The 21,145-nt window shown below is 47.2% G+C and overlaps 1 protein-coding gene across 3 annotated transcripts in view; it reads right to left on the minus strand.

Annotated features, from left to right (window-relative positions):
• Positions 1-20,733, minus strand: part of SEPTIN9 (septin 9) — a 382,955-nt gene extending 362,222 nt beyond the window's left edge. For all 3 annotated transcript variants that reach the window (XM_060253401.1, XM_060253398.1, XM_060253400.1), the window contains exon 1: positions 20,236-20,733. In XM_060253401.1, coding sequence (XP_060109384.1) covers positions 20,236-20,257 — 22 coding nt within the window. In that variant the 5' untranslated portion in view covers positions 20,258-20,733. The remainder of the gene's footprint in view (positions 1-20,235) is intronic.
• Between the last annotated feature and the right edge of the window lie 412 nt (positions 20,734-21,145).

Genomic DNA, 21,145 nt, shown 5'->3' on the forward strand with positions numbered 1-21,145 from the left:
TTCCAGATTGAAGCAAAAATGATCAGAGCTCAGCTTTAGCAAATTCATGCAATTTGTGGTTCAGGTAGCAGCCTAAGATTTAAAAAAAAAATTAAAAATTCCCACTCTTTTGTATGCAGACAACATGGTCCCTTACTCGAGTACAGTTTAGGAGGTATTTTCAAGTTCACTGACTTCTGCAAAGAAGAACCCCTAAGCATTAACTACTTCAAGACAAAGGTGATGAACTTTGCGGAAAAGTTTTGCAAATTCCAGTGGTCCTATTAATCAATGCATGAACTACAAGTATTGCAAAGTTATCTTCTGTGAAATATTCTCCTGGAAGGCCCACTTGGAAATTGTAAAACCCACAGGGTTTGGATTTTTTATATACTAGGAACCACTCTAAAACTCTATTGCACCAAAGGAAGCATTTTGATTTATCCCACCTTCAAACTGTATCAGAGAACAGACCGCAATCGAGGAGGTGGTGTACTTGCCCAGCAAGTCCAGATGATGATGATGATGATGATATTGGATTTATATCCCGCCCTCCACTCCGAAGAGTCTCAGAGCGGCTCACAATCTCCTTTACCTTCCTCCCCCACAACAGACACCCTGTGAGGTGGGTGGGGCTGGAGAGGGCTCTCACAGCAGCTGCCCTTTCAAGGACAACCTCTGCCAGAGCTATGGCTGACCCAAGGCCATGCTAGCAGGTGCAAGTGGAGGAGTGGGGAATCAAACCCGGTTCTCCCAGATAAGAGTCCACACACTTAACCACTACACCAAACTGGCTACACCAAATCTGCCCATGTCCAGAGCCCCCAGCCACCACCGTTCTGTCAGGACTCGTGTTTCAATGCACCAGCTTGCACATAGAGTGATGAGGGGATGGATGTTGCTGTCGCGGGGCTCCATCTGACCATGGATAACGAGCGCCATGAGGCCCCTCCAGGTGTGTGGGTGACCATGGGGGGACTGCATGTGGAACTGCGCCATCAGGGCAGCAGCTGACCCCTGTCCACTTCCACAGGTAGCCGCACAGTGATACTGATGGGCCATGTGGTGCAGGATCTTTGAAGAGCGTCCCCGAGCATACGGTCAGCTATGGTGGCCTCACTCATACTGTGGACCCTGGATCTGCCCACATCCCCTACCCATATCCAGGGGGCGGGGATATGAGAGGGGCAGCTGCAGCTCCATGGGTGACAAGCTGCCATCACTGCCCCCCCCCCGTAAGCCACCAAGCCCTGGAGAAGAGGAGCACCTGGGGGCAACCGCCTGAAGGAAGCAAATCAGATGGCTGTGCAGAGGGGCAGGAGCTGGGTCCCCGAGCCCAGGGACCATGGCCAGCTCAGAGAATCCCCACCACCTTGTCCTCTATGTGGGCAGCCATCAAGAGGGAGTGCCTGGAGGGTCATGGGGGGTTGGCGGGAGACCTGCTCGACATGGATGTCCATGGGGCCACCTCCTATGTCCTCTAAGGATCGCTACACATGTCTGTGGAGGGGTGGGCAGCATCCCCTCCGCGGGCTGCCGCCTTAATAAATCTTTTGCCTGCATGGTGCATGGAGTCATTCTTCCTCTGTGGTTGACTGTGGCCGGGGAAAGGGGGTCCATTCCTCTGCGGGCTGCTGTGCTATGGGGAGGGGGGGTTGGGAGTGAATGCCTCCCACTGGCCTCACTGCCCTCATTGAGTTACTGTGCACACGGGGCAGGAACGGGTGACTGTTGCCACTGCAAGATGGGGTGCTAGCTGGAATGGGTGTGTGGCTGGGACTGGCGGCTTCATATATCCTGGGAGGGGACTCCCATGGCACTGGGGGGGGGGCAGCATCTGGGCACGCAGCCCACAAATGAGAAACTGCCATGAGTCTGCCTCGAATCTGTGTCTGGGGAGAGGCATTGCATGGGGCTTGCTGTAAGTGTTCCCCGGGTGCTTCCCCACGGACTGTAGGGGCATGCCATTGGGCTGGGTCCGTGTCTGAGACTGGGAAGGGAAAGGCAAATAGCCTTTATGCGGGGGCCACTCTCCACCCCTGGAGAATCACATGCGGCAGCACCCGTGCCAGAGGTGGCCAATCCCATGCATCCATACAGCCCCACCCTCCTGCCAGCCCTGCCTTGGCACTATGCTTGGAGTCCACTTTGCAGCATGGTCACCAGAGCAATGTCTGGACAGAAGGCCACCCCAGCCTTTTCCGTGGCTGCGCTTGGGCGTGCCGAAGCCCTTAGGAAATGAACGAGTGGCACCTGAGTTATGCCCACATTTGAGCAGCCAGCCACCACATAAGTTAGGATTGAGCTGCCCATTACTATTCAAGGGGATTGCTACCAGGCTTCTTAAATTTTACATAATTTAATGTCTTAGCATATCTTAATCCAGCCCTTCTTACTGTGTATCTGCTTTGTCTAAGGCACACTAAGCATGTTGCTGTTTATTACATTTATATCTTGCCTTTTCCCTATGAAATTCAAGGCGGGGCATGAAGTTCAGGACTCTAAAGAAGTGATGTCACCAAAGTTCATAACTGCCTGGCTTGGAATATCTCCAGTTTGTAAATGCTCAGATATATTACTCATTGAGCATCGTTTCCCCCTTTTTTTTTTCAGATAAGACTATAAAACAAGATTATGCACATATACAGAATCAGACCGACTATGCTGCACAATTCCCTGGAGCCTAACTTGGGACAGTGGGAAGTGAAATTAAGAGAGAAAAACAATAAAGCAATGTTTTATGAATGCTCTCTTCTTTGGAAGGCAAGGTTTTTCCATCAAGAGTTCTCTGAGAAAAATGCAGAGCTTCTTCCAAATTGTCCCAAGACTCCAAAGAATCAGAAAGCCAAAGAATGCCCAGGTTTGGATAACCCATTTCTTGCACTCAGCCCTATTATTTGAGTTTTAATTAAAATAATAGTCAGTTGTCCAAAATGTCTTTTTAATAGAAACAATAAAAGGTAAAAATCTGTAGCAGTTACCCAATGTGTGGTAATTTAACTGGTTGAGGCAGGCTGTGGGCAATTTGCCAGGGTGAGGAATAAGCTGGCATTGGCACAGTGGAAATACTTTTTCCACCAAGCTGCATGAAATAAAATTCCAGTTTCATATAAAATATTCTTCATTAATCTTAACAGAGGTTTCGTTCATCTTTGGTATCTAGTGGCCTACTGTGATGTGAGGAACAACTGTTATGACAGGGCAGTCCAGCTGTTACAATTTACCAGCTTTATTTTAGCCATCACCAGCACCAAGCAAAACAAGAAGTGGTTGATTTTGTAATTGTGTAATTGTTCTACAGCATTTGACAGTTGTTGTAGATTTCACTTGCAATCCAGAGGCAAAAACTGTTGTACACTAATTATGAGTGGACCAATGGTAAATTGAGAAGGCAACAGCTGCCGTTCGACAGGAGATGGACCCAGCACAGCATTCACTCAGCATTCTTGTTTTCATCAAGTTACAGGAAGGCAACTTCCTTCTCCTTCATTGTGCAAGGCTGCTCCTGCAGCCACACAGTAATTTGCTTTTTTCCCCAGCTCCCTCAGTGGGTCTTTGCTTCTTGCCTCCCTCTCTCCCTCCCTCTCTCTCCTACACACACAGGCACAAAGAGAGCTCCATGACTGCTTCCTGCTTCATGCGGGAGAGATACAAAGACAACTCTCTCTCTCTCACACACACACACACAGACAGGGTTTCTGCTTTTGCTTCCTCCTCTGGGGCTGCTCCTCCTTTTGGGGGGAGGAAGGGAGGGGGAGGAAAGAAAGAGAGAGCTTCAAGAACATTTTATTCCAGATATAAGCTTTTGTGTGCAAGCACACTTCTCCTTTGTCTTCTTCAAAGGAGGGTGGGCAGATGGATTCTTCTGACATGAACAATGTATATCTTGGCTTATTCTGATAAGTATTTTTTTAAAATTGGATTTCTCCATTCCCATTTGGATTTATTTTCTATGAAAAAGACATTGATCAGGAATTAGAACACCTTATATCTTGGACAGCTGAGTGATTTCAGATGCCAGATGAGATAGATACACACCCACAGAGGGACACAGGAACACACAGGAAAACAGTTCTGGCTGGCTTGGCATCAGGGGGTGTAGCCTAATATGCAAATGAGGTCCTGCTGGGCTTTTTTCCTGCAAAAAAGCCATAGCAACTCTATCCTACAGCCCCAGGACAGAAGATTGCCCCACTGGGAAATCTGCTAGGCAGTGGCTGTTGCTAGGCAACCAAGATTGGTCCTGTCAGTAAAAGCCAGGTGGGGGGAAGCCCTTTCCAGGTTTATTTTGGCCTTTGAGGGTGAACTTATTGGGCACAGTCCTGGCTAGGGTTGACAGCTTCAGATTGGTGGGAAATTTCTGGAGATTTTGTGGTGGAGTCTACAGAAGCCAGATTTTAGAAAAGGGAGAAGCCTCAGCTGAATATAATACCATAGAGTCCACCTCCAAAGCAGTTATTTTCTCCAGGGGAGAGAGATCTATTTTATGGAGTTCAGTTGTGAGACCAGGAAATCTTCAGGCTCCACCTGGAGGTTATAACCAACCCTAGGCCTGGCAGCACCCTCTGGTGACTTGATGCCACCTGACTGGCATGACTTAATTAGGCCTGGCTGCTTGCTCCTCTTCAGAAGCAGCCTCCCTATGACAGCTAGTATGGAGTAGCAGTGCTTCAGAGCAGGGCCTGCCAAACCCAAGTTCTTGCTGTGGGAGTTGACTGGATTATTTCAGACTACTCACAGACTTTCAGCCTAATCTACCTCACAGGGTTGTGTGCAGATCAAAAGGGGGGAAGGAGAATGATATAAGCTGCTTTGGTCCTCACTGCGGAGAAAAACTGTCCTTTTCCTAGGTAGAGGCTTCAGGGAGTGGGAGGAGATGGAAACCTGAAGTCAGAGAAGCAGATAAAGATAGGTTGCTGATTAGCTAGGAAGGAGATAGGGTTGCCAACTCCAGACTGGGAAATCCCTGGAGATTTGGGGGTGGAGCCTTGAGACGGTGGGGTTTGATGAGGGGTGGTACTTCAGACAGGTACAATACCATGCCTTTTCCTCTTGGGGAACCAATGTTGCCAATCTCCAGGTGAGGGCTGGAGATCACTCAGAATTACAACTGCTCTCCAGATAGCAGAGATCAATTCCCCTGGAGAAAATGGCTGCTTTGCAGGGTGGACTCTGTGTCATTATACCCTGCTGTGGTTACCTCCTTTGGTCCACAATGTGGAGAAAGACAGTACTTTTCCTAGGTAGAGGCTACAGGGATGGGGGAGGAGATGGAAAGTTGAAGTCAGATTAGTTCCTCTACAGAAAACGGCCGCATTGAGGTGCATTCTCTATGGTATACCATAACACAACCATGCTAGGCAATAAAACCCCAACCCAGATCACACCGCAAGCACACACTGATGCTAAATGCCGCAAGGCTGAATACTACAGGAAAAAGTGAGAACAGTGCACTGTAAACAAAAGGAATGCTGAGCTCAGTGTCTGCATGATCATCATTATGCTATGATGCCACAGCAAACTGACCAGGGCACTAGCCCAGAGCCTCTTGCTGGAGCCCATTGTATTTATTCTTACTGTCCTGAACCTACTGCACATCTACGTCTGTTCTGAACCTGTTGTCCCAGGTTCTAATATTTTAGGAGAGGCAGAAAAAATTCCCTCTATCAACTTTCTGTACCCCATGAATAATTTTATAAACCTCTGTCGTATCACCCCTTCAATGTATGTTAAGTGCTGTGAAGAAACTACTGACATCTTGTGACCCTATGCTTAACCCTATTTTTTCTGAACTAGAAAGTTCTAAACTCTTCAGCCTTTCCACACTAGAAAAGTCCTCCACCTCCTTGATCATCTTGGTTGCCCTCTATATTTTCTCCAGCTCTAGAGCATCTTTTTTGAGATATAGAACTGTACACAATATTCTAAATGAGGCCACTCCATGGCTGCATAAAAGGGCATTACAATATTTGCTGTTTTATTCACATACTCTTTCCTAATAATCCCTGACATGGAGTTTGCCTTTTTCACTGCTGTCACATACTGGGCCAATATTTCCATTGAACTATCCATTACAACCCCAAGATCTCGTTCAATCTCAGCCATTTAAGAACCCATCAGCATATATTTAAAGTTAGGAATTTTTGTTCTTGCAGTGTGCATTACTTAAGAACATAAGAGAAACCATGTTGGATCAGGCCAATGGCCCATCTATTCCAACACTCTGTGTCAAACAGTGGCCAAAAAAAAAGGAGGTTCACAAGTGGGGCTAGAAGCCCTTCCACTTTGCCCCCCCCCCCCAAGCACCAAGAATACAGAGCATCACTGCCCCAGACAGTAGCAGCTAACCCTTCATCTCTTTGAGAAAAGTAACAGCTAACCCTTCATCTCTTTGAGATGAGTCCTCCCGAACCAAGACATTTCATCTCCTGTCGGCTTTCCCCCAAGATTTAGTTTAAAAACTGCTCTGCCACCTTTTTGACTTTAAGCACCAGCAACCTGGTTCCATCTGGGGACAAGTGGAGACCATCTCTTTTGTACAGCTCCCACTTGTTCCAGAAAGCATCCCAGTGCCTAGCAAACTTAAACCCTTCCTCCCTACACCATCGTCTCATCCACACATTGAGACTTCTACTTTGTGCCTGTCTATTCTGCCCTGCACGTGGAACAGGTAGCACTTCTGAGAAGGCTACCTTGGAGGTCCTGGCCTTAAGTATCCCGCCTAGCAGCCTAAATTTTTCCTCCAGGACCTCATGACTGCATTTCCCCACATCGTTGATGCCAACATGCACCACGACCACAGGCTCCTCCCCAGCACTGTCTATCAGCCTATCTACTACACGCATAATGTCCGCTACCTTCACACCAGGCAGGCAAGTCACCATACGGTCAGTATGCGGTTTTGCCACCCAGCTGTCTACTTGCCTAAGGATCAAATCACCAACTACCAAGACCCCTCCTCTCTCCCTGCCCAGGGATGGTTCCTTGGTGCGAAAGGATTTCCGCTCACCAACTGAAGAAGAGGTCCCTTCTAAGGGTGAATTCCCCTTATCCTCAGCACAGTGCCTTGTTCCCTCTTGACCCTCATGCTCCCTGCCAGCAACGGGGCTGCCACGTTCAGAACAGGGCTCATCTAATACGTCCCCGAGAGTCTTCTCCGAGTGCCTAACTGACTGTCTCTGCTTCTCCAGGTAAGTCACCTCGGCTTCAAGGGTATGAACTCGTTTCCTGAGGACCAGGAGCTCCTTGCATCAAGCACGCACCCAAGACTTCTGTCCTGTGGGCAGATAGTCATACATGTGACACTCAGTGCAAAACACTGGAAAGCCCCCACCCCCCTGCTGGCATTCTACCTTTATGATAGCTTTTTTAAAAATATGCTGTCCCCTTTAAATTCTGTTTGTTTATGTGGCTCCCCTTCTGGAGGGTCAACTTACCTTATTAAGAACACAAGGAAAATAGGGATCTGGATTCCTGGTCCTTACACAGCCCCCAGGTGAAGAGCCACAGGCCAAGAGCCCTTTACCTCTCTGGCAAGGTGCAGCTTAACAATGCAAAGAAGGTGGGGAACACAGCCACTCCTAATCAATCAGCAACAATCACCTTCACCTTTAGCCCACTCAACCAAACAAACAGCAGTTCCCCAGCAAACCACAAAGTCAGAATTTTCAGCAGTCACACAAACTCAGAAATTCTCAGCAACTTCCCCAGCTGCTCACCCTTATATCAGTTATTCTCTGCTCTATCTCAGGGCTTCTCTGCTCTCTCTCAGAGTTCTCTGAAAAGTGCTCAGCCTCTGACAAGGCGCAGCTTTATGAAAAGCTTTGGCGGAAAATTGATGAAGATTTGATAAAATGGAACAAATTGAACCTGTCTATGCTGGGCAGAATTGCTGCAATTAAAATGAATGTTTTACCTAGAATTATGTTTTTATTTCAAACAATTCCAGTCGTGAAGGACAATAAACAATTTAGTAAATGGCAAAAAAAAGTTTCAGAATTTGTATGGGCTGGAAGAAAACCAAGGATCAAAATGAAAATCTTAACCGATGCAAAAGAAAGGGGAGGTTTCCAGTTACGGGATCTAAAATTGTATCATGATGCAGTATGTTTAGTATGGATTAAAGAATGGATGACGTTATTAAATAAAAAACTGTTGGTTTTTACAAGGCCATGGAAATATTTTTGGTTGGCATGCTTATATGTTGTATGGGAAAAATAAGATGGATAGTTTTTTCTCACACCATTATATAAGAAGAAATCTGCTAAGTACTTGATCAAAATATAAAAAATATGGTGATGAGAGAAAGCCACTGTGGATTGTGCCAACTGAAGTAATAAAATTATCCTCAGAAACAGATGAAGGGATGTGGTTAACGTATGAACAACTATTAAAAATACATGGAGGAAAGGTGGAACTAAAATCAGCTGAAGAATTACAATATAAATATAATTGGTTTCAACTACAACAAATTAAGAGCTTGGTGGAACAGGACATTAAAAATGAAGGGATCTCTCTCTCTCTCTCGGCTTGGCTTCGCGAACGAAGATTTAAGAAGGGTGCAATAGTCCACGTTTGCTGCAGGCTCGCTGGTGGCTGACAAGACCAATGTGGGACAGGCAGGTCCGGCCACAGCGGCTGCAGGGAAAAGTCTGATTTAGGGTTGGTCCTGTAGCAGTGCGATTCTTCCTCAATCTCCTTTTGTCCTCAAGACCAGCTATGCGTGCGTTCTCAAAGGAAGAGACAGCCTGGTGGATGGTGTGCCTCCATGCTTTGCGATCTGAGGCTAGGTCAGACCACTGGTGATGGTTGATGTGACAGGTGCTAAGGGATTTCTTCAAGGAGTCCTTGTACCTCTTCTTTGGTGCCCCTCTATTTCGATGGCCGGTGGAGAGTTCGCCATACAGGGCAATCTTGGGAAGGCGGTGGTTTTCCATCCTAGAAATATGCCCTGCCCAGCGCAGCTGCGTCTTCAACAGCAGTGCCTCGATGCTGGTAACCTCTGCCTGCTTGAGGACTTCAGTGTTGGTCACAAAGCCACTCCAGTGGATGTTGAGGATGGTGCGAAGGCAGCGCTGATGAAAGCGCTCAAGGAGTCGCAGGTGATGACGGTATAAAACCCACGATTCGGAGCCATAGATGAGGGTTGTCATCACAACCGCTTTGTAAACATTGATCTTTGTGCCTTTTTTCAGATGCTTGTTGCTCCACACTCTTTTGTGCAGTCGGCCAAATGCACGGTTTGCCTTTGCCAGCCTGTTGTCAATCTCCTTGTCGATCTTGGCATCTGAGGAGATGATGCACCCCAGGTAGCTGAACTGCTGGACTGTCTTCAGAACTGATTCACCCACAGTGATGCAGGGAGGGTGATAATCTTCCTGGGGTGCAGGCTGGTGGAGAACTTCTGTCTTCTTCAGACTAACTTCTAGGCCGAATAGCTTGGCAGCCTCTGCAAAGCAGGACGTCATATGCTGCAGAGCTGATACCGAGTGGGAGACGAGTGCAGCATCATCAGCAAACAGTAGCTCTCGGATGAGTTTTTCCATTGTCTTGGAGTGTGCCTTTAGTCGCCTCAGGTTGAACAGGCTGCCATCGGTGCGATAGCGGATGTAGACACCATCGTCCTCATCTAGATCTACTGCGGCTCTTTGAAGCATCATGCTAAAGAAGATCGTAAAGAGAGTTGGCGCGAGAACGCAGCCTTGCTTTACACCTGTGCCTATTGGGAAGGGCTTCGAGAGGTCGCTGCAGTGTCTGACTTGGCCTCGCTGGTCTTCGTGTAGCTGGATGATCATGCTGAGGAACCTTGGGGGACATCCTAAACGTTCCAAGATTTGCCACAGGCCTTTCCTGCTAACGGTATCGAAAGCTTTGGTAAGGTCGACAAAAGTCACATACAGACCCTTGTTCTGTTCCCTGCATTTCTCTTGGAGCTGCCTGAGAACAAATACCATGTCGGTGGTGCTCCTGTTAGCTCTGAAGCCGCACTGGCTCTCTGGGAGGAGTTCTTCTGCAATGGTGGGCACCAGTCTGTTCAGGAGTATTCTGGCAAGGATTTTGCCTGCGATGGAGAGCAGGGTTATCCCCCGGTAGTTGGAGCAGTCTGACTTTTCCCCTTTGTTCTTGTATAGGGTGATGATGATTGCATCGCGAAAGTCCTGTGGTAATTTGCCTTGTTCCCAGCAGGTGACAAGTACTTTGTGAAGTGAGCTATGTAGTACTGTGCCCCCATGCTTCCAGATCTCTGGTGGAATTCCATCAACTCCTGCTGCCTTGCCACTTTTCAGTTGCTTGATGGCTTTAACAGTCTCTTCTAGGGTGGGGATCTCATCCAACTCTGTTTTCACCGGTTGAAGTGGGGTGAGGTGGATTGCTGAATCTTGAACTACGCGGTTGGCACTGAAGAGACCCTGAAAATACTCCGACCACCGGTTCAGTATGGATGCCTTGTCTGTGAGGAGCACTTGGCCGTCTGCACTATGCAAGGGACTCTGAGCCTGATATGATGGACCATATACTGCCTTCAGGGCTTCGTAGAACCCTCTTAAATCACCAGTGTCTGCACACAGCTGGGTTCTCTCTGCAAGCTTGGTCCACCACTCGTTCTGAATGTCTCGAAGCTTGCGCTGGAGGTTGCTACATGCAGCGCGAAAGGTTGCTTTTTTCCCAGGACAGGAGGGCTGAGCAAGATGTGCTTGGTAGGCAGATCTCTTTTTTGCCAGTAATTCTTGGATCTCTTGATTGTTCTCATCAAACCAGTCCTTGTTCTTCCTTGTGGAGAACCCGAGGACTTCTTCAGAGATCTGCAGGACAGTAGTTTTTAGGTGTTCCCAGAGTGCTTCTGGAGAAGGGTCTGTGGGGCAACTGAGGTCCTCAATTCTTGACTGGAGTTTTGCCTGGACTGCAGCTTTAACTTCGGCTGACTGGAGGCTGCCAACCTGAAACTTCCTCCGAGGGATACCTCCTCTCCTGGGTGTGGGTTTAAAGTGAAGACGGAGATTGCAGCGTACAAGACGATGATCCGTATGACATTCTGCGCTGGGCATTACTCGGGTGTGTAAGACATCTCGAAGGTCTCTCTGGCGCACCAGAATGTAGTCGATAAGGTGCCAATGCTTGGACCGTGGGTGCATCCAGGTTGTCTTCAGACTGTTCTTCTGCTGGAAGATAGTGTTGGTGATGGTGAGCTGGTGCTCCATGCAGAATTCTAGCAGGAGGCGCCCGTTGTCATTGCAGTTGCCAATGCCGTGTTTGCCAAGTACTCCTTTCCAGGCTTCCGAGTCTTTACCTACTCTGGCATTGAAGTCGCCAAGGATGATCACCTTGTCCTCTGTAGGGGTCTTCCGTACGAGGTTGCGTAGATCAGCATAGAACTTGTTCTTTTCTGCAGGATCTGCTTGAAGGGTTGGGGCATACACACTGAAGAGTGTTGCATGCTGCTTGTTTTGAAGTGGGAGGCGCATGGACATGATGCGATCTGAGTGACCTGTTGGAAGGTTTTCGAGTTTGGAGGCAATGGAGTTCCTGACCATGAAGCCAACGCCAGAAAGGCGGCTCTCAGCCTTTGACTTACCCGACCAGTAGAGGGTATAGCCAGCACCGTGTTCTTGAAGACTACCTTCCTCAGGGAAACGGACCTCACTGAGAGCTGCTATGTCGATATTCAACCTGAGAAGTTCGTGGGCAACTAGAGCAGAGCGTCGTTCAGGGCGACCACTGCCTACTGTGTCAAGCATGGTTCTGATGTTCCAACACGCAAGCTTTAGTCTTTGCACACTTTGTGAGGCAGGTGCATGCCTTTTCTTTGTTGTTATTTTTCGACCGCAAGTAAGGATGCCCGTTGACCGCGGCTAGCCAACTGGGGTGGGGGAGACGAGCTTTGTTTAGGCCACCTTTTCTAGGCCCCTCTCCGTGTGGAGCAAGCAGTGCTGTCCCTAGATAAGGCTGCTTGGTCGTTCAGGGTGCTGCCGAAAGATGCTTTCGTCTCCGGGTTAGCATCAGGCGACCAATATCCTGAACCGCCTACATGCAGGATCGGGACTGCGGCTTCCAGTGGCACCTTCCACCTGCCGTTTCGCCCCTTGCCTATCGCTGCAGGACTTGATGCGTTGTGGGTTGTGTGTGTGGATATGCCCTTCAGGCCTGCGCAGAGGAATTTTTTAGGTGAAGCGCAGTGTGCGCGGTACTGGCTCCACCCTTTCACCTGGGGGTCATCTGCCATGGCCCAGTAAGCCGGGACGCCGGCAGTGAGTCCTCCAGGTGGTAGGTGTTACATTAACGAGCTCTATCTGCCCGGGTTTGATGTTAGAGTTTTCCTTCTCTTAGGCTGACGAAGTTGGTGGGCCCAGCCTGCCCATCCGGTTATACCGCCGGACAATTCAGTCGCACCATGACGTAGCAAACTCTGTGAAAACGGGGGGGACCAGCGAGAAGGTGTTGCTACGGATGCAGTAATGCAGGAGAGGCCATTGCAGTGACCATCTGCCAGGCATAGCCAGACAGTGACCACGCGGCGTTCACTACACCGGGAGAGGAGAGGCTATGTATTGCGCATGCACTTTCCCTGGGGGGGTAGGATTCCCAGAGGGAGCCCACCCCCCACCCCTAATGAAGGGATAAGACAGGAGCAAACAGAATTGGAAAAAATGCTGTTGGGCGATAATGAAAAGTTGATTTCAAGGATTTATAAATTACTATTGAAGTGGTCTACAGAAGATGAAGTAGTTAAATCTCAAATGATAAAATGGGCAATCAATTTTAACAAAGAAATACAAATGGAATCTTGGGAGTATTTATGGAAGAACTCTATAAAGATATCGACATGTTACAACATTAAAGAAAATTGTTTTAAAATGCTGTATAGATGGTACATGACACCTAAGAAACTGACAAAAATGAATAATCAGGTGTCAGACAGATGTTGGAAATGTAAAAAACGTGAAGGATCTTTCTACCATATGTGGTGGACTTGTGAAAAAGCAAAACAATTTTGGCAAACGATTCAGAAAGAAATGTCAAAAATCTTAGGTTATGACATCAAGAGGTCTCCAGACTCTTTTTTGTTGGGATTACAAATAGAAAGTTTTTCGAAACAAGATAGAACGATGGTGTGGTATCTGCTTTCAGCTGCAAGGACATATGTGCAGTTATGGAAGCAAGATAAAATACCAGAAAAATAGGATTGGATTCTAAAAGTTATGTCATGGAGTGAAATGGACAAACTTACAAGAATCTTAAAAGACTATGATTTGGAGAAGTTCAGAAAGGAATGGAAGAAATTTCAAAATTACGTTGAAAAACAATGGAACGTAAAGGGACATTTAGTGATTTTTGATAATAGCGGAAGTGGGGTGGAATAATGGACTAAAGTTTATGAAGGGAAAATTTCTTCTTTTATTGAGTTTAAGGAGAAAAATGAAGATGAACTTATAGAGTTAACTTTTCTTATTTCTTGTTTTCTTTTCTTTCTTATTGTTATAAGGTTTTAAAATGGAGATTCTTGATTTGTTAAGTTACCTTGGGGTTTTGTTTTGTTTTTTACAATTTTAAGTAAACACCGGCGGGGGTCAAGAAAAGGGGAGGTGAGGAGAAGGGGGGTGGGGAAGTGAAGTATTGTTTTCAATTTGTATTATTTTTATTTTTTTGTTTTAAGAATACTATAACAATATATTGCAAATTAATGCAATTGTTTTAAACTGAAATTCCGGGAGCATTCCTGGAGGGGCAGCCATGGCCTCGCCAGTGGTATTGTGATGCACAGTGTGGGGGGGGGGGGCTTGAAGCAGTGGTGCACGGTGCGGTGCCAAAGGCCAGGGCCTCACTCAGCAGCATCCCATCCTTGTCACCCGTGTTAAATACTGGGTTCAATTCACATGGAGATGCTTGGCACAGTAATCAGCATACTTTGATAGTGACTACAAGATGGTAGACTGCAACTAAAACTAAGACTGGAGATTTGGCCAGCTGGGCCTACTATACACTGTTCAAATTCCTGTGCTAATACAACCATTGGACCAGCAGGGGGCTAGCGTTTGGTCCAGGAAAGCGAGGACTAGGATCCTGCTTCCTATTGTCTCTGCGTCCCCAAGCTCAGTCAAGACTCCAATGAGCTCAGCAGAAACTAGCAAGTGCCTTAACATAACTTTCCATACATAACAATTAGAATCCCAGGAGCTCTTTTTTTTCCAAGTGAATATTATTGTCATTTTTGGCTTAAGAAATGGTTGTGATATCATAGTGTTTGTTGGTGTGCAATCAATCTGTGGCTGTATTTCAGCATCAATCTCTGTTCTAGTAACCAGAAGGCATTTGAGCATCCAAATCCACACAGGAGCAAGTCTAGTGAAAGATTGCCTACACATCTCTCCATTTGTGTCAACCTAATGAATCATGAGTTCCAACGCAGGCTGTTAACCAGAAGTATAAAGTCCCAGTGTGCTACTAAAGCTGAAGAAAAAAAAAATGGCCAATTGATTCAACGGCTACTGGTGTCATAATAGCTGAAATTCTGAACAAGAGGAGCACCACTATTACTTCAGGGAACATTTTGGCATTGCCCCTAGCAACCAACACGACCTTCGTGCAATCTTGTTTGCTGTAGCCATCTGGGATTTATGTCTAGGTAGCTTCACAGGTCACACACAGTTCACAGTGGCTAATGTGGATAGCCTGGACCCCAACTCTCAGCAGAAGAGAAACATTAACAACGTTCTGGCCACAATGGATTTTTATGGGTACACTGATAAACTGGGGGGGGGGGGGGGGAATCTATATCTTGTATTTGAAGGCAAATTTTTCTTTGGGTCGAAGGTGAAAGACACGTTTGCCTTCAAATACATTTTATTGCTGAATAGATGAAGCATGGAAATCTCCATCACCTGCAGATATGCGGCTATGAGCCACATGCACCGTTATGCACATTACCTCCCCTTTAGGTCCTTGGTTAAGCTATGCTTAGCAGTATGATAACAGTATGTTGCATGCATGATAGTGTGTGAAACAGTTTGAGGATGTGTGCTTAGTCCCTGGGGAGCAGGAAACCATCAGGAAGGACTTCTATCCTCCACCCCCACAAAAAAAACCCCTCTTGTTTTGCTTGGGGAAAATACTGTCAGAGTTCGCCTGCATGTATTTTGCATATAAACATAAAGTTCAGCACTTTGCTAAAATTCATAAGCGCTGTTAACTGTTCTTTGGGAGCTACATAGCATTCCTGCCTTGTATTTTAATTTCCTATTTTGGGTTTTATACATTCTGTCTGTTTTAACTGTTAGCCACCTTGGTGGCCCTGACTAGGGAGAAAGGTGGGAAACAAATACTATAAATAAACATCAGCTATGGTAATCACTGCCCAGAATGGGTAAAGGTGAGATTGTGGGGTCAGCATGGGTGACTGTTTGCATAGACACAATATCCTGAATAACATGGTGCTTCTTTGTGTATGTGGAGAGAGCCTGCCCATACTTCTGGTTTGCAGAAACAGCCTGGAATGCTGGTGAGGGAATCATATTGCAGACTCTTGCCACATGACCCAAAGCTTCTGATTACTTTTGTAGTGTGAAAAGGGCCAATGTTACAGCAGCTTCCATATCATAAAAGTAATTATACCCCACCCTTCTCCCTAACAGGGGTCAAAGGAGCTAACATTCTCCTCTCCTCTGTTTTATCCTTACAATGCTGTGAGCATATCTGCCAGACAATCCCCAGGATCATTTAGGGACCAGGAAATGTTGCACCAGCGACTCACCGGCACACAGACATCACTTCCAGCAAAAATTGATATCACTTCCAAGTGATATCTTGGTATGCTCTAGGATTTTGAAAAAACTTATCCTAGAGCATTTAATGACATCACTTCCAGTGAAAATTCACACCCCTAACTCCCCAACCAGTTTCCCCCCTTTCATGCTTCAAGCGCCAGCAGGAAATGTACTAGATTAGCAGGACATCTTCTGCTATAGTGGGAGACCTGGTAACCCTATCTGTGAGAGAGGCTCATCTGAGAGTGTGCAACTGATCGAAGGTCACCCTGGAAGCTTCCAGGGCAGAAGGGTATTCAAAACTGGTTCTTCCAGATCTAGTCCAACACAGATGCGGCAACCATGAATTCTAAGCAGTATACTTTTTTGGACTTCTCATAATCTACCTCAAGCCTGAAGTACTGGCACATTATTTCCATGCACGAAAAAAAAAAGTGCCACAGCCAAACAATTGAAAAATACAATTCCAGCTTTTTCTGAACCTTCCCAAGTTTAAACAATGCTCCATGACTTTGCCAAAGTGAAAACGAACTGAAAACAAAGAACCCCATCTGATGCCAGCGGCTCATTCACCTATGTGTATCACAGCTTCTTGGCAAGCAACCAACACTGACAAGGCCATCAGTGCCAATAATAGGGTTGCCAAGTCCAATTTCGGAAATATCTGGGGACTTTGGGGGTGGAGCCAGGAGACATTAGGGGTGGAGCCAGGAGACACTGGGGTGGAGCTAGGGGGAGGGGGGGACGGCTGCCGCCGCCGCCTGTTCTCCGCTCACCGTAGCTGCTCCTCCGAGATGGGCTCAGGCTGAGCCCATCTCGGAGAAGCAGCTAAAATGAAGCCGAGAAGAGGTGGCCCTGCTCTTCCGGCAGTTTCTGCAGGAAACACCGCTGGGCAACTGGGCCTCCGAGGAGGGTGTGGGGCCGCAGAAGCTGCCCGCCCCGTCTTGGGGAAGCCACGAAGGCAGCAGAGAAGGGAGGGCGGCAAGGACAACCCACCGGGCCTCGGCAGCTCCATCTCCCCGGCCTCCCTCCCTCCCGTGCCGCGGCGGGGCAGGGCAGGGCGCTCACTCACCTGGGGTTGCTGCGACTTGGGGGGGCGGCGGCGGCTGTGCTGCTAGAGGCAGCTGACCATGCGATCGGTGTAAAGGACGGGCTTGAGGGTGCGCGAGCGCTACGGGCGCAACGGGCAGGGCGTGGAGACCTTCTGCTAAGGCTGGCCGCAGCGCTCGCGCACCCTCAAGCCCGTCCTTTACACCGACCGCGTGGTCAGCCGCCTCCAGCAGCACAGCAGCCGATGAGGAGCACATGGAGTGCGAGCGCAGGCGGCCCCCTCAACCCCCGCTGGTGATGCTGTTCACCCCCAGCATCCTCCCCGGCAGCCCCCGACGCCGCCAGCAGCAGCAGCAGCAGGAGGACGCCGCTTCTCCCCCCGCTTCTGTTTTTTGGGGGAGCGGGGGAAGAGGCTCGGAAACCTGGGGTCCCCCGCTAGAGCGGGAGGGTTGGGACCCCTAGCCAATAACCCACAACTTTTAGGTAGAATAAAGTCTGAATCCGAGTCCAGTGGCACCTTTAAGGCCAACAAAGGCTTTTGTGTGGAAGCATACTTCTTCCCGAAGGCTTATACCATGTAGAAACTTTGTTGGGCTTAAAGGTGCCACTAGACTCAAATGCTATTCTGCTGCTTCAAACCAACATGGCTACCCACCTGAATTGACTTCTTAGGCAACAAAGAATATCACTGCCTTGGCTTTGGAGGAGAAAAAAAAGAGAGAGAGAGAGGGGATTATCGAACTCAACTGTCCTGTGATTCTACTGAAATACAGCATCATAGGCAGGGTACAGACAGGCGGCTTGGGGCGCAGCCTCCTGCCCCAGAAGTAAGCCAGCATAAAGTACAGTGCCCTGAGAGAGTCAAACAGTGTGTGGCCTGCTGCCAGAATGGGGATGGGCCATGTGTGCATCAGAGGAGCAGTCACATCACTCAAGCGCTTGACCGACACTTCCCTGGCGCTCCCCAGCTGTTCAGACAGCTGGGAAAGGTGCCCTGGAAGTGCTCCAGTGATTTGCTACCCCTTTGGAAGTGGTAGCTGTTTGAAGTGGCTGAGCAACAGCAGTGGACGAGGTAAGGCCAGGAGTAAGGCGGGACCCAGATGTGCATGTTCGAATGCACCTTTCTGGCCTGGGCCTGGGCCGTTCCTCTGTTGACCTAAGTTGGCAGTCTGAATTCAGCTATAATGTGTTCCTGTAATCCAGAGACTATATAGCTATTTAATAGTCATGTGTGGTCCCTGTATAGATAAAAAAAAAATCTGCTCAATAGACCCACCCACAGTTAGGGTATAGGTAGGGTTGCCAACACCAGGTTGTAAAAGTCCTGGAGATTTGGTGGTAGAGCCTGGGGAGGAATGTATTTAGGGGAAGAGAGGGACTTCAGCAGGGTGTAATTCCATAGAGTCCATCCTCCAAAACAACCATTTTCTCCAGGGTAACTGAACTCTGTAGTCTGGAGATCAGTTATAATTCCAGGAGTTGTCTAGGCCCCACCTGGAGGCTGATAGACACAGGGTTTTTTTGCAGAAAATCCTAAATACACAAAGGGTCATCCCCCAAAAAAGTACAACAGTGTTCTTACATGAACAGATATTGTAAAAAAAAAAAAAATCACACAATGTCCCTTACCACCTGAGAGCTCTGTCATCATTTTGTGATACAAGCAAACCACATCGATGAGGCTTTTGAACTGCATCATGCTTTAGGGAACGTTCTGTTCAATTTAATGGGAGAAGGCACTAAAACCTGCAGTGAGAAGGCACTAAAACCTGCAGTGAAACACAAGGCAGAGTAGTTGGCATTTTTGGCAACCCAGAACACAACAGTGGCAGTGTACAAAAAGGAGGAGGTGGTGGTGGTGAAGGGGGAACAGAGAAAGAGCCACCATGGGGAACTGAAGATGCCATTTCCCTCTCTTTATGATTTCCATTCTCAGGGCTTTTATTATTATTATTTTTTATTTTTTTTTTATTTTTAAAAAGAGGTGCTGGAAATGAAGGAGAAACACACAAGTGCCCCTTATGAACCTTTAAATTCTGTTTCTACAGAACTTTGCAAAAGAAGCCCTGCCCATTCTTGTCTCTTATAATCTGAAATGGATCTGACAGGAACATTATAGGACCCATCTTAATCATGCTGGAGATGGTGGGAGCTTAAAAACAGATTATGTACACACAAGTCTACAAGTTTAGTCTGTACTTGACCCAAGAAGACTGCGCTGAATTCCAAGTTTTCTGCCTTTGTCTTTTTTTATACCACCCCTTCTCCAAGCAGCTCGGGGCAATGGAAATGATTTTCCAGCGATCTGCCAACAATCTTTTGAGGTAGGTAGACTGAGAGGGGAGTGAGCGGCCCAAGGTCACCAAGTGAACTTCATGACTCAGCAGGAATTTGAACCCAGGTCTCCTCCATTGCAGTTTGACACACTAATCAGAATAGTTCAGATGTGTCTAGTTATGGTGTTGTGATGGTGTGCCATCTGAGGAACAGAGCTGGCATATGGTTGTTTCATCTGTACAGTCTAGATTCTGCTTAACGATGAACAACTTGTCAAATTATTTCCACTATTTCAACTGAAATGTGAAATTGTCTCTAGGTTACAGCTGGATAGTTTTGTAGTAAAATCAAAGATCTCTGCCTCATGTTAAATGTCACTGTATATTTCCATATTTCTAGATAAACACAGTTTCCAGTTTATGACAGTTCCTCCTTAGCATGCATACAACACACACTCCATTAAGTTACACTTCACCCTACCCTTCAGGAATGCAGATGTCCAGGAATACATACAACAGATCTAAGTTCCTAGCCCTCAAGGCTGCAAAGTTAAGTTTAAAAATAAGCAAGCCGTTTCTGCTGACAGTTTAGTACCCGTACTTGCAGGATTGGCCCAGGGATTACAGTACGCAGTGTAGATAGGGTGAAAATATGTATAGCTACCTCACATTTCATTATGAAGTAGAAGCAGACACATCTTGATTCTCTGTGTATGTGTCTCTACTTTAAAATGTGAAATGGCCTATAGAAACTAGAGGAAGTCACAATAGGGCTTCCAGAGTTCAGTAGGTGGGACTTTCGCTTTCAGCTGTCTTTCATCGTTGTCAGAAGTTTCCCCCTCTTTCTTTCATCCACATATTCTTTCTTCATATGCTTTCAGTCCCAAGATCACCAAAACCTGTTCTTCTTTCAACCCAACTAACGTTCTTTAAATACCAACTGGCACCTGGAAAGTTCCAGCTACAAACACTGAGACCCTTTGCCCACATTTCTCTCAGCTGTGTGGTCAATGTTTTCCCCACACACCTACAGCAAACAGCTCTGAGCTTTCCAGAATACTTAGCGCACACACCAAAAGAGGATCAAACAAAATCAAACACATGCTTTCTCTTCCTGTACACATAGTCCAGCTGATGGAGCCCCAGCTCCTGGAGAAGTTTTCTTTACTCACCTGAGTATGATGTCTTCCTCATGCCTGTCCTGATCCCAGCTGTTACATAGGATAAAGTTTCTCCCAGTGACTCCTGCAAGTAATCCCCAGGTTGATCTGTGACTGCTTTAGTAATCCTTTTGTTCCAGCAGGCAGGCTCAGCAGGGGAAGTGCACTCCTCCTACCCCGCACAAATACACAGACACAGTTGCGGCTGAGGAGGGAGTCCACAGTACTCCCATTAATTAGAACACACCTTTTCTAATCTGATGTACAGTTGTGGGCTGTTCCAGCTAGCCTAAAACTGGGGGAGGCAGCTAGGAGAAGAATTCAGCTGCAGCGCTGCTTTAACCTTTTCTCCTCAGTGAACAAATGTTCTTACTCATTCACTGCAGGCCTCAGAGATCCCTTTCAGGTTTAACCTGCATACGCTGACAGAGGTCTTTTGACTTCCTTCCCGCACAGCCACTTTCTCCCCCACCGCTCCCATACTTTCTCTTCAGAGCAGGTCAAAGTTAATCTAGAGACAAGTAGTCTTTAGTTCAAAGTACATCACGGCCTGTCAGGCTGGGCAGGGTAAACAATGCTCCTCTTCCGCCTTCCAAAAGCACACAGAAAAGAAAGGCTTGCTCAAGGCGATAAAGTTATGTAAAGGCATTTGCTCAAATCCTGTAGCCTTAAGATGCTTCATGTGTATATGTAGCCATTCATTGCTTGGAAAGGAACTGGGCTATTGGCAAACTGCATTTAATACTACTAACCCTAATATTTTTATTGAAAAGAAGTTTGGGTTGCCACCCCCAGGTCTGTTGACATAAATGACAACACACCGCTGGTACAGTTCCCTTGAAAAATGATCTGTAAGTAATTAGGAATGAGAAAAATCAAGGCTGAAGATATTGTTTCTATGGAAAACAGAAGTAAAAAGTAA

Source organism: Heteronotia binoei, chromosome 13, assembly GCF_032191835.1.
Source record: "Heteronotia binoei isolate CCM8104 ecotype False Entrance Well chromosome 13, APGP_CSIRO_Hbin_v1, whole genome shotgun sequence".
In the NCBI taxonomy this organism is placed as follows: Eukaryota; Metazoa; Chordata; class Lepidosauria; order Squamata; family Gekkonidae; genus Heteronotia; species Heteronotia binoei.